At 42.5% G+C, this 13728-nt stretch overlaps 1 protein-coding gene across 1 annotated transcript in view; it reads right to left on the bottom strand.

The window, feature by feature from the left end:
* Positions 1-241: 241 nt before the first annotated feature.
* Positions 242-13728, bottom strand: part of LOC137079105 (neoverrucotoxin subunit alpha-like) — a 98125-nt gene continuing 84638 nt past the window's right edge. The window contains exons 4-7 of the mRNA XM_067447069.1: positions 10834-10926; positions 8967-10667; positions 1121-1156; positions 242-914 (exon numbers count right to left, since the gene is read on the bottom strand). Of these exons, the coding sequence (XP_067303170.1) occupies positions 382-914; positions 1121-1156; positions 8967-10667; positions 10834-10926 (2363 nt within the window). The 3' untranslated portion in view covers positions 242-381. The remainder of the gene's footprint in view (positions 915-1120; positions 1157-8966; positions 10668-10833; positions 10927-13728) is intronic.

Raw genomic sequence — 13728 nt, 5'->3', positions numbered from 1 at the left:
TGTCTTCACAGGGATTTGATCAGTTTTATGTATTTATTGAAAATAATAACAGACAAAACAGCACAAACACTCTAATGTTGCAGCAGCTTTAGTGCTTGAACTTCTAAAATACACTTGGTTTAAACTATGTTTAAATCACAATTCTACATACATAGATTGGATTTAAAACAATAAAACTAAATGAAGCTGATCTCCATCAACACAAACAGATACACTGAGAAAAGCACACACACACAGTACATATTGTCTATATGTGGATTTATTACACACACACGTTTCAGTGACAGAAGTTCACTGTAGTATTAATGTAATGAAGAGACTCTATAACATCCCACGGTTAAGCATTATGGGTAGAATCTCTCATCAGTCTATTCTGATTTATCAAAGCAGTTTCACAGATGATCCAGAATCAATCCTAAACCCAGGATAGATCGGCTGAGTGAATGTGGTCTTTACTGAGTGGATGAGGATCATTGAGTCTCCAGAGATGCTGTAGAAGGACAGAGTTCCTGCACTGGGATTCACATACACTCCTACTCTATTATCTCTATTGCTGATGGGCTTTACAGGGAGAACAGTCTTTACTTTATTGTGCCAGAATGAGTATTTGTCAGGATAGCAAACCAAACTCCAGGACTGATCATTACATCCAACTGCACACTCATCACTCCCTCCCTTCCTGCTGATGCTCTTATATGACACTGCTATAAACACATAATTTCCATTCCACTCAACCTCCCAGTAAGAGCGTCCACTCACAATCTCTTTATACAACAGCTGAGAATAATAATCAAATCTGTCAGGGTGATATGGATATGGATTCTCTGTGTTAGTGTGAGTAATCTCTCTTTGGTCCCTAGAGAAACGGAGGTTTCTATGCACTGTGTCCAGGTCTGGATTGAGCAGAAGGGAATCTGATGAAGAGAAAACACATCACAATCAGGAATTATTCATCTGATCTTCTAATGTAGCTGAACTCTTCATGTTCAATATATCAGCAGTCTCCGTTCAGTTTAATCATCATTTACAGGATCAACTCATGTCACGTTTTCTTTCCCCTTCTACAGGAAGAACATGAACACACTCAGGAGTTTATTTGCTTGTGTTCTTATTGACTTACAGTGTAGGAAGTCGCTCCTGGTCTCGGGATCAGTGTCTGTGGAAATCAACAGACAGAAAGAGTGTGATTATCATGCCAAGAGAAATGCATCCATTGCTAACACATGTAGAAATCATCCAACACTGAATATATTTAGAGAAATGTCTCTGCTGTTTCCAGAGCCCAAATCCTGACAGAAGTACTATTGAGGGTTTGATAATGTTAAAAAGGCCCATTGTCACTTGAATTTTGAAGTTGTGTCTGTGAGACTTGCTCTGGCAATCAGCCAGTGTCAGTTGATTTAGGTACTTCAGCTCATGTTAACTGTTTGATTAACTGAATGTATTATTTTTGGTTGATATCTCTTGTTTAAGGATACGTTACATTGAAGTAATGATTTATTTGTGTTCATGGATTCACACAATGTTGCTTTATTGTTCATGGAAGTGTAGCGACTGCGGCACATAATAGTCAGACACATAATCGCCTTTTACATTTAACCAATATGTTTTAAATGCTTTGTGATTCATATTAGACCTACACCAAACACAACAGAGAAAGATCCTCAGTTACCCTGAATACCAACTGATGACGTTTTATGGCCCCAAAAAATGTTCCACATGGGAAAGGCCATAGTTAAGATACAAAGCTTGTAAAAAACATGCTTTTGCAAGTTTAGACGAACCGTCTATATGAACATGTGACATTGTATGTATGCATATAACTGTAATTGTGAAGTGTTCATTGTATTTTATTTAATCTATGCATCTATGTGTCTTATGAACAACTTACTATTTCACATGTAATCTCATATGCCTTGTCTCCTATCAGAATAAAGCTTGTTTCACGTCTTACACTTTCATGTAGGTTCCTTATTCAGAGGATGCAGCATGTGTTTGTTGCATTGATTAGAGTATAAATGGGCACAGACAGACCCATTGATTCATGCTTGAAACAAAGAGCCCTAAAATCTCCAGAGGAATTTCCCTTGGAAATCCCAACAATCTCATTGGTAGACTTGACCAATGAGATTGTTGGGATTTCCAAGGGAAATTCCTCTGGAGATTCCAGAGATGGAAGGGTGACACCTCAGAAGGGTGTGACTACTCCTAAACCTTAAAAGAGAAACGCTCGGATTCCCTCACTCTCTTCTCTTTTTCCTGGCACCTACGACACACGCTGGGCCTGTGGGCTTCCACCCGACAGGCCACCAAGAATTGTGAGCTAACACACAGAGAACCTGCGTGTGTGGTACAGGAAACCCGACTCCACCATGCGGCCATGGGCCAAGAGGCCCAAACACCTCATGCTATGTGCAACTTCCTCAACCTCGACGGAGTCAAAGCAACTATGCAAGTTCTTCGTCCTTCGCATAACATGGAAGGAAACATTCACAACTGCAAAACGATCAGACGGAACCCATCAACACTTTCTCCTACGACTATATCTCTGGACGCCATCTCGGGCAAATGCAAGTAATATATTAAGAAGTACAAATTGGTAGCTAGTAAGACCGTAAACTCCTTTGCTCCGACAAATGAGCTTATCAGAGATGGTTCTCACCGGTTAGACTCTTTGGATAACTTTATCCATCTGTTCTGACCCAGTTCTTCTAACTGACTTTGCCTCTTGCAATGTATGTTTTGTGTATGTATGTTGTATGTCTGTTTGATCTTATCCATTATGACTCCCCGCTGCAAATAAATTGATGTGTTGAATATAAGTGACTTAAATGATCGATCTTGTTGTGCATTCTGAGCACTTAATTCTAATCCTTTTCTTAGAATTAATTAATAATCAATGCTGAACGTTCATAGGATGAACTGATTGATTGAGTATTGATTTGAGTCGTTGGCAGACCGTTGCGTTGATTAATCTTTGGGATAATTATAAGGGCGGACTGTATATTTGTCTCCTCTCCACCAATCAGCTGGTGTGTGGTGAGCGTTCTGGCGCAATATGGCTGCCGTCGCATCATCCAGGTGGATGCTGCACATTGGTGGTGGTTGAGGAGATTCCCCCCTTCAATGTAAAGCGCTTTGAGTGCCTTGAAAAGCGCTATATAAATCGAACGCATTATATTTAAAGCCGAGCAAGTTAGCCGGCCATTAGGAGAAGCGCGTCGGTCAGAGAAGGAGCTCGAATCGCAAGTAAGTCTATCCGAAATAGTCTGTATTTGCTGTAGTGCTTGGTGTATTAATTACTCGAAGGAAGATACATTTCGTTTCTGCACTTATTCTTTTTATTCATAACTTTGTTCCGGGAGCTACTCACAAATTGCACTTTAACCAGGGCAGTTTGAAGCGCGCTGTACGCAATCACCAGCCGTTATTAAATAATAATTGGTGGCTTTTAGCACAGGTAGTGAGTGATAGTTTGGTTTCGATTTGAGTCGTTGGCAGACCGTTGCGTTGATTAATCTTTGGGATAATTATAAAAGCGTCCACAGCTGTTCTCACTCAAGCAGTGATCAGTGTGTATTTAATAAGCGTGTCAGCGCTGTCGCGGTAGTGTCAACGGGAGCGTTCAGCCCTCGTGTTCAGCCGCCTCGTGTGAAGACCGATAAGTGTAAAGACATCTTTTTCGACTCGACCTACGATCGACTCCACCATAGAACGAACACCGAGAACGCACTTAAGTATTTATTTATTTCTCTATCCTCTTTCTCCTTCTCTCTCTTTTCACAATGTGCTTTCAATACATACCCACTATTTCTACCCCTCGCTCCACTATCAGACGCAGACGGCAGCGCAACACTGCTAATCTGCGTCCTATTCCTTCCTCTACTAATATCCTTCCCTCCTTTTCTCTGGGTCTATGGAATTGTCAGTCAGCTGTAAACAAAGCTGACTTCATTCCAGCCTTCGCCACTCATTCCAATCTGAATATCTTGGCCTTGACTGAGACCTGGATCCGTCCAGAAGACTCAGCAACTCCTGCTGCTCTCTCTAACAATTTCTCCTTCTCACACACCCCTCGCCACACTGGCAGAGGTGGAGGCACAGGTTTCCTTATCACAAACAATTGGAAATACTCAACCCACACCTCTCTCTGTAATAACAACTCATTTGAATACCATGCTATTACAGTTACAGCTCCTGCTAAAATCCATCTTGTAGTCATTTACCGCCCTCCAGGTCAATTGGGCACCTTTGTTGAGGAACTAGATGTGCTGCTATCCTCATTCCCTGAGGATGGCAGCCCACTTGTAATCCTTGGTGATTTCAACATCCACCTGGACAAACCGTATGCTACAGATTTTCACTCCCTTCTATCCTCATTCGATCTCAAACTTCTTACTACCTCACACACACACAAATCTGGCAACCAACTTGACCTCATCTACATACACAACTGCACTACAGAAAACACTTTGGTCAAACCCTTACACTTCTCTGATCATTACTTCATCACATTTAATCTACATCTCACTACTCATATGCTTCCACCTCCTCTACCAGTTAGTTTCAGACGAAACCTGCGTTCTCTTTCTCCCTCTCACCTCTCCTCCGTTGTGTCATCCTCTCTTCCGTCACCCACACAATTCTCCTCTATGGATGTCAACACTGCAACAGACACTTTATGTTCCACTTTAACCGCTTGTCTAGATACTATCTGCCCTCTGTCTTCTAGGCCAGCTCGCGCTACTCCCTCTAACCCTTGGTTATCTGATGTTCTTCGTGAACACCGGACCAAACTTAGGGCAGCAGAGAGAAAATGGCGCAAATCAAACGAAACATCTGAGCTGAGTAAGTACCAATCTCTGCTCATTTCCTCCTCACAGGACGTCCATACAGCTAAATCCTCATATTTTCACAACAAAATCAACAGCACCTCAGACTCTCGCACACTTTTCAGAACTTTCACCTCTCTCATCTGTCCCCCTCCACCACCTCCCACCACCTCTCTTTCTGCAGACGATCTTGCCAATTTTTTCACACAAAAAACCACACTCATCAGCAGTCAGTTCACACCTCCACACACACACACACACTTCTGAATCAGCCACATCCACACCCAAACATCTTCTCTCCTCCTTCTCTACACTCATGAAGGATGAAGTATCTAAGCTTCTCCTCTCCAGCCATCCCAATACCTGCCCTCTAGATCCCATCCCCTCACATCTCCTACAAGCCATCTCCCCTACACTCTTACCAGCACTCACACACATCATCAACACATCTATCTCCACCGGCATCTTCCCCACCACATTCAAGCAGGCTCGGGTAACCCCACTGCTTAAAAAACCCACATTAGACACATCACTTGTAGAGAACTACAGACCTGTTTCTCTCCTACCATTCATTGCGAAAACACTTGAAAGAGTTGTTTTCAACCAGGTCTCATCTTTCCTCTCACAGTCTAATCAACTGGACGTAAACCAGGCAGGCTTAAAAAAAAAGGGCCACTCAACTGAGACGGCATTACTGTCAGTTACTGAAGCCCTGCGGCTGGCTAAAGCTGCATCCAAATCATCAGTCCTCATCCTCCTTGATCTGTCTGCTGCCTTTGACACTGTGAATCATCAGATTCTTCTGTCCACCCTCTCATCACTGGGCATCACAGGGACTCCTCTCCACTGGTTTGAGTCCTATCTCACAGGTAGGTCTTTTAAGGTTGCCTGGAGAGGAGAGGTATCCAAAACACATCAACTGACCACGGGGGTTCCTCAGGGCTCAGTGATTGGACCTCTCCTCTTCTCCATTTACACTACATCACTGAGACCCATCATTCAGGCACATGGTCTCTCATATCATTGCTATGCTGATGACACACAGCTCTACCTCTCATTTCAACCAGATGATCCCACAGTAGCTGCCCGAATATCAAGCTGTCTGGCGGACATCTCGGCATGGATGAAAAAATATCACCTGCAGCTCAATCTAGCAAAGACTGAGCTGCTTGTTTTCCCTGCTAACCCCACCATACAACACGATTTTACCATCCAGCTAGGTTCATCTTTGATTACTCCTTCAGGGTCGGTCAGAAATCTTGGAGTAATCTTTGATGACCAGCTGTCCTTCAAAGACCACATCTCGAAGACGGCGCGGTCATGCAGGTTTGCATTGCACAACATCAGGAAAATCAGACCGTTCCTTACGGAGCATGCAACACAGCTTCTTGTCCAAGCCCTGGTCATTTCTAGACTTGACTATTGCAATGCGCTTCTGGCTGGACTTCCATCTTGTGCAATCAAACCGCTGCAAATGATCCAGAACGCTGTGGCACGTCTTGTATTCAATGAGCCCAAAAGGGCTCATGTCACACCTCTATTCATCTCTCTGCATTGGCTACCACTCGCTGCCCGGATCAAATTCAAAGCTCTGACTCTTGCTCATGGATCTTCCACAAGCGCAGCACCCGCATACTTCGACTCACTCCTACGAGTCTACACAGCCAGCAGAAGCCTTCGACTCACTCCTACGAGTCAACACACCCACCAGAAGCCTTTGCTCAGCTAATGAGCGAAGGCTTGTGGTACCATCACAGAGAGGCATGAAATCCCTCTCTAGAACTTTTTCTTTCATTGTTCCTGGTTGGTGGAACGATCTTCCGTCCTCCATACGCACAACAGAATCACTCGCTTCATTCAAAAGACAGGTAAAAACTCATCTCTTCCATGAGCACTTAATCTTTCATTAAAAAATAAAAAATAAAATAAAAAACTCTTTCCCCCTCTATTTCTCCTTTCTTCTTTCCTTTTCTGGTCTTTGCTACTCTGAGCAGTGTACAAATCTTGGTATTTAGGGCACTTTTTGTGTTTCGTTGCCTCTTCTTGACGGATCACTTCCTGTTCTCCTGAGTTGTAAGTCGCTTTGGATAAAAGCGTCTGCTAAATGCATAAATGTAAATGTAAATGATTATAATGTGGCCACATCAAGTTAATCTATTTAACTGATTAAAATATTCATAATTAATCATAAAGGATAATCATAATGGCCCTTATTTATCAAAAGTGCGTACACCAAATTTCCAGCATCAACAACAACATAGTAATTATAAACTTCAGTGTTTATTTTTGTGGAACATGGACTTCAATGTTTAATTTGTGTGACTATACCAAAGCATTTGATTTGTATGTATTCCTCCAGTTGAGTCTGTGCGCTTTACCTGACGGTTCTGGGACTGAAAATAATTCAGACTGATAACAATAAGCGACATCATCATCCTCATAATAATAAGTATCTTACAAATTGTCATGCAATTATTAAGTAAGGGATAATGTCCACCCAGCTAGTTGTTATCACAGAATAAACCCCTTCAGAGTGATCAGGACCCCGACGCGAAGCGGAGCATCACTCTGAAGGGGTTTATTCTGCGATAACAACCGGCTAGGTGGACATTATCCCGCTTATTACATGGCCATTAGACACAAAATTACATGGCTACTAGACACATGGCTACTAAATTAGACACAAAACATTGTCTTGAGATTAAATATTTTCTTCCGCAAAGCTTCCGCAAAGAAAAACAAGGCTTAAGCCTTTGTCTATTGCTGCTAAATGTTGAAAATTAATGCTGAAAGGGTTAGTTCACCCTAAAACGAAAGCAATGATTTACTCCTCCTCAGGTCATTATAGGTGTATATGACATTCTTCTTTCAGACAAATACAATCGGAGTTATATTTAAAAAGTCCAGGCTAACGTTAATCCCAGCAGTAGTTGTAACGTTAGCTGTTTTTGAAGTCCATAAAAAAATGCAGCTGTCTGCCAAATAACGTGCTCCACACGGCTCCGATGGGTTAATAGAGCCTTCTGATTCGAATCGATGCGTTTGTGTAAGAAAAAAATATCCATATTTAAAACTTTATAAAGGAACCCCGCCTTGAAGTCTTCCATTGTAACCCACGGCTGTTTAAGTATTTAACAGCCACAAGATGGTGCCAGCGTTAAGCATAGAAGCAGTACCGGTCAAGATAACTTGTAGTACCCGGATGAACAGGTGTTATCTGGAAATAACATACCGCTGGAATGCACGATTGACCAATCAGAATCAAGTATTTCACAGAGCCATGTAATAATGTGAATGAATGGTACTCCACATCACATCATCATCATATCTTACATCCCAATACATGTGCCGTGATACGAAATTAAATGCTAATTGTTTCAAAATGTGCTGTAAAATAATGCATTGTGATGGTAATTTATCATCCAGACAGCTATTTAAACTGTTGGAGTGCACTTCTCAACCTCCACACTATTAACAGTACTCATAATTTGGGTCCATATTTTGTTTTTGTGAGCACCTTTAATCCCACTCTTTAAACTCCCAAATAAAACAGTTTCGTTTTTTTCCACTTTTCTGGTGATCGTCTCTTTATGGGCTCGTCTCAATCATCTCACTAGTTCAGTAGTCAGGGCACTGATCAGGGAGTCAGGCCATTGACTTATGTCCTAATCAGTGCCCGATCTCCACGTCGGAGAAGTTTCGCTTCTTTGCCGTCTTCCGTGTGTCCATGGTGTAAAATGAGGGCGTGGGGGAGGCGAAGACTTGAATATATAGGGGCGTGTTATTCTAATGACATCCGTTTTCAGCTGTGGCATTTATCAAGGGCAGGTATTGCGTACACCTGGATTGCAGAGGTGCGCACAGCTTCATAAATCAGACGGTAAGAGGAGTGTAAGCATAATCTTACGCCAACATATACGGCCGTTTCTACGCAAGATTGATAAATGAGGGCCAATGAGTTTTTGATTATTGCTCTGACACAAAAGCCACACCTTTAGGTAATAAGGTTGTCAATACAAACATTGATTGTGTGAATGAAGCAAATATTTTTTTAAAGATAAAGATGATTTTTTTTTTAAAAAATTAAAAATAAATAAATGTGAATGTGAATATGAATATGAATATGGCACTTACCCTGAGACGGTATGGGGCCGATAGTGTCACTGGCCTCACTCACTCCCACTTTACCCACTACCCTGTAGCGGATCAAGTACTGCTTTCCAAACTCCAAACTCAGGGTAAAGACTTCATCAGGTGTGTTTATGACATGCCACTGTTCCCCATTCACCTGCCGGTACTCCACTCTGTACTGCACAGTTTCTCCAGTTGGGGACTTCTGCAGTTTCAGGGACACACTGCGCTTCAGGGTCTCCTTCGCTTCTGGTGGCGGAGGCTTCGACACGGGCTGGAACTGAGTGTCTGTCAGCTGCCCTTTTTCATACAGACGAATGGACGAGCCTGGACTGGATGGATCGGAGATGGCCGACAAAATGAATCTGTATCTATTTTCATCTTTATTAGCCTCTGAAAAACTTTTGAAAAGAATTAAGGTCTCTCTCATCTTTGAGATGATAGCAGGATCATTGAACCACTTTCTAACAGATGCAACAGAAACCATGGTTTGTTCCCCATCTAGCACTTTAAACTTGTCAGATTCCAGAAACTCCTTCAGGGTTGAAATATACAGGTCTTCATACTTCAGAGATGTGAAGGTCAAGCACACCACAACATCAATATTAAGATTAAAGAAGATGTTGTTGAGACGATCCGAGTCCTCAGTTGGGATTCCCTCCAGCATCTTGGTGTGAGAACTCAAGAGGTCAAGTTCAGACTTTGCACCATCTAACCACTGGTTAAGCCTGTCCGCTTTAAAAGGGGAGCTGTAGTGGATCTTCTGAATGTCTTCTAGCGACTTCTCCTCCATCTCTCCTCCTCGTATAGCAGGTAAGACCCTGGCCACTGCTTTCAGGAGCATTGTCTTGTAAATGCTGAATGAGCTCTGAAATGACTGCAGCCTCTCTTTAATATCATTGAAAACATTCACCAGTGTTTTTCTAGACAGGTCGTTGTATGTTCTCTCTACTTCTCCCAGCCCCTCCATTATATCTTCAATGTTGGTAACCAGACGTGTGGTGATTTCTCTCTCCAGCTTTGCAGCTCTTGAATCTAGTAGAGAAAGAGGATAGAGCCAGACTTTGATTGGAACTGCATTCTGTGGATTCTCCTTCAGGATAGTGGGGAGCTTTTTGAACACATCTACGGCCTCTGTGTAAGTGGTGGGGTTCTGATGAAGGTGGAAGTCACCATGAAATCTGCAATCAACACTATCAGCCATTTTCTTATCACTATCTGTCATTTCTAAAGCTCCTTGTCCCTCAATAGAAAACAGAGGGATCTTCTTGACCATGACATTCAGTTTTCCCTCAATCTCCTGCTTTTGTTCTTCTTCTGAAAATCTCCGATCAAACACCATGAAGGCCTGAGCTCCGTACAGTACAGCCGTGACCACATGAGTAGCAGTTTTCTGGTCAAACACCTGAGGGTAGGTGATCTGGCCCAGATGGGTCATAGTGAGCTGTTCGAATCTGGAGGTTTCACTGTAATGCATTGTTACTCTGGACTGTTGGTTTGAGGATTTGGTGTCTCGCAGATACTTGGCAGATCCTCCCACCTCCACCAGCCCTCCTAAGAAGCTGGCCTTCAGGGAAGCACTTACATCCAGAAGACTGGCCTTACTAGAGAGAGAGTCAGAGCTACTGAAGTCAAAATCTGTCTTGTGCTGTACACGGCTGTCCAAATCTTCTCTCAGTGACTTCTTATCCCACAGAGTAACACCTGAAATGAGAAATGACTTTAACAGTCCTGTATGAGGACGCAATGTACTGGTGAAGATTAATGCAGGTTTTATTGTGTTGTAACACAAGTACTAGTGAGCCAACATTTGGTGAAGAGGGGACATAAACCTTCATTTATATAATTTTATTTTAGGTTGGTAAAGCACCTGGAATGAAGGTATCCTTGCGGCAGTCATACAGCATACCAGGAAACAGAGGTCTTCCTAGAGCTGCCACTTCAATGGGCTCTGATGCCAAGGCTGCAGTAAAGAACAAAAAAATGGTGATTTATACTTAGAATATTTATAATATACACACTCTCAGAAAAAAGGTACAGTGGAGGTACAATTTTGTTCTTTGGGGAACAAAACAAATAAATGTACCTTTAAAGGTACACAATTTGGTCCTTAGGGTACAATTATACCATTGTTTTTCTAGGTTCGGTCCTAGTGAGCCGCTGTCCTGCAGAGTTTGGCTCCAACCCTGAAAGACGTCTATAGAAGCTCTTATTGAGAATTAACCGGTTTAGATTTGAATTTTTTATAGAAATAGTTTGGTCACCATTATGGTGATCAGTATTTCCTTTAGCTGGGCAATTTGACTTGGAATTTTAGGTAAGTTGTGGTTATTATTACAGTGTAAACAAAACACATAATTGCTTAAAACAAAAGAGGCAAAACAAACGGTATCAGGAAGAATAATGTTTGACTAAACTCATCACTAAATAATAATAAATAAAATTCACCAACAATACTTGCTTGTCACAGATCAGACGTTTTAAATATATTTTTAAAAATATTCTAAAGGGGGAATGGTTTAGACGCACGCACACAGATGGCTGCAGCATTTTACATTTGAGTCATCTCCATTTGGATGACTCTCAGAGAAGATTTGTTAAAGTAAGTAAAAAGCGAATTACAGTAATCTAAACGCAAAGAAATGAAAGCATGAACAATCAACACCATTGTAACTTTGGTCAACAATGTCCTCAGTTTAGAGATATTTCTAAAATAATAAAAACAGTTTCTGATCAACTGCCTGAATGACCATCCAGAGACATTGATTGGTCGATCCGAACACCAAGGTTTCTTAGGCTCAACTGAACGGTTGAGTCCAAGGAACTGAGATGCTGTTTAATTACAGATTGTTTTTGGTCTGGAGCATGGATTAAAGGGGGGGGGGGGGTGAAATGCTGTTTCATGCAAACTGAGCTTTTTAAACTGTTAAAGGGTCATGAAACCCCCCCTGCCGAGGCGGTGTTTTTTTCACACCTTCGATTTGAAAAGGCTTGTTAAAAGGGGAGTGGTCGACTGTGAAAAGGTGGGATGGTATTGTGTGGAAAGAGGGAATGGTTTGCATAAATAGGGGAGTGTCATTATGTGCATTAAGATTAGCGATACCAACAGCAGCAGTTGGCTACCACAGTGAGATTAAATGAGGGATGAGTATAGCGATTGAGAGAGCTATGAGTGGCGTGCAGCAGAGATCGCAAATCATTCAGCTCTTCAAACCAGCATAATTCAGTGAGAAATGAAAGTAAATGTATTCTGCATGACGAAATGTTTTGCAAACATGATAAAACTATATTTGTCCAAATATGCACGCTGTTTGGCAAGATGAACAACGTGCCGACGTGATAAGAGAACGTGAACCACCCAACATGCGATGCGACAGAGATTTGTAATTCTAGATCGGGGTAAAAGCGAAGGTGTTTGAGGCTAGTCTCGACCGCGCATCTGAAGCACAGAGCGACGCGCGCTGGGTTGCCGTGACGATCCGCGCTGTCTATCACTCGGCAGCTAAATCTATATCTGTCCAAATATGCAGCACACTGTTTCACTAAGAGCCCGAACACATGCGGTTTAGTGCATAAAACGGAGAGGACGTGGCTTTTGTTCATTAGCCTACAGATTACAGATCGGTTATTTTGCACTCCTGACATAAATTAGATAGTCAACGCTTGCAGGATCGGCATGCGATTCCTCAGGTGAATTTTACTTTACCGAGCCTTTGTAGCAAAGGCTTCCACAGACGGCGCCGGTTACAGCTCGCTCAGCGCCCTTACGTTACTTCGTATCAGCACAACGCCTAGCTTTCCTCCGTGACTTTTCCAGACGCTGCTTCCAAAACTTCCCCACCATATCTCTACAATAATGATGACAGAAGTGACTGTCTCATGCATATTAACTAAATTATCTTGTATGCATACTACAGCGCAGGGATTGGACTGAATTAGCTTTATGTCATGAATATATATCGAGAATCGCTCGGAGCGGTCGACGTCAGCATGTCCCCAGCACCCCATACTCGGGCCGAAAGCACACGCTGACGTCAGCATTTGTGACGTTGCTCCGACTCAGCTTTTCAAACCGGAAGACAGAAATCGCTCTGAAAAATGCAAAAATAACTATTTTCTCATATGAATACCATTAATGAGTACCCTTAGTGTTTTCAATGATGTACAGCCTATACATATCTGTTTACATCTCAAAAAAAGTGTTTTGAGGTTTCATGACCCTTTAAAGACTTGGATTCCCATCCTAAACATAGACAAAGTTTCAAACACTAAGTTGGACATTTGATGGAGTATTTCTGTGTCATAAATACTCCTTCCGGTTTCTCAGTTTTTTTCGAGTATGGGTCAGCTTGACATTAATAGAGCGGAAGGTCCTTGTATGGGCCGTACGGGCTCTTCTCCCGGAAGGGTGCACGCGCGCGTGACTAGATGCACGCCGCCCATAAAGAACTGCTCTCAGCTGCAGATCCACTCGTCCGTGCAACACTTCTGTCGCGCCGCGCTCCACTTTATTCCTATGGGTGTAGATCCATTCGTCTGTGCAACGCAGAGATGACGGGAAGCATCACAACATCACGCTTCAGTCGTGTCAGAAAAGTGGATCTCCACGGTCACTGCTGTCACGAAATCAACAATGTTACCAAAGAAGTGTGTTTTTGACGGAGTGGTCCCAACGATAAAGGTTCACGGTCGTGCTTTGGAAACAGGCAGTGAATAAAATTGCTTCAAATGTCTGTGCTGTTGGCTAAAACCTGCCCATTTTTTT

Source organism: Pseudorasbora parva, chromosome 6 (genome assembly GCF_024679245.1).
Source record: "Pseudorasbora parva isolate DD20220531a chromosome 6, ASM2467924v1, whole genome shotgun sequence".
In the NCBI taxonomy this organism is placed as follows: Eukaryota; Metazoa; Chordata; class Actinopteri; order Cypriniformes; family Gobionidae; genus Pseudorasbora; species Pseudorasbora parva.
The sequence above is the reverse complement of the archived record's forward strand: the minus strand, read 5'-3'. Positions and strand labels throughout refer to the sequence as shown.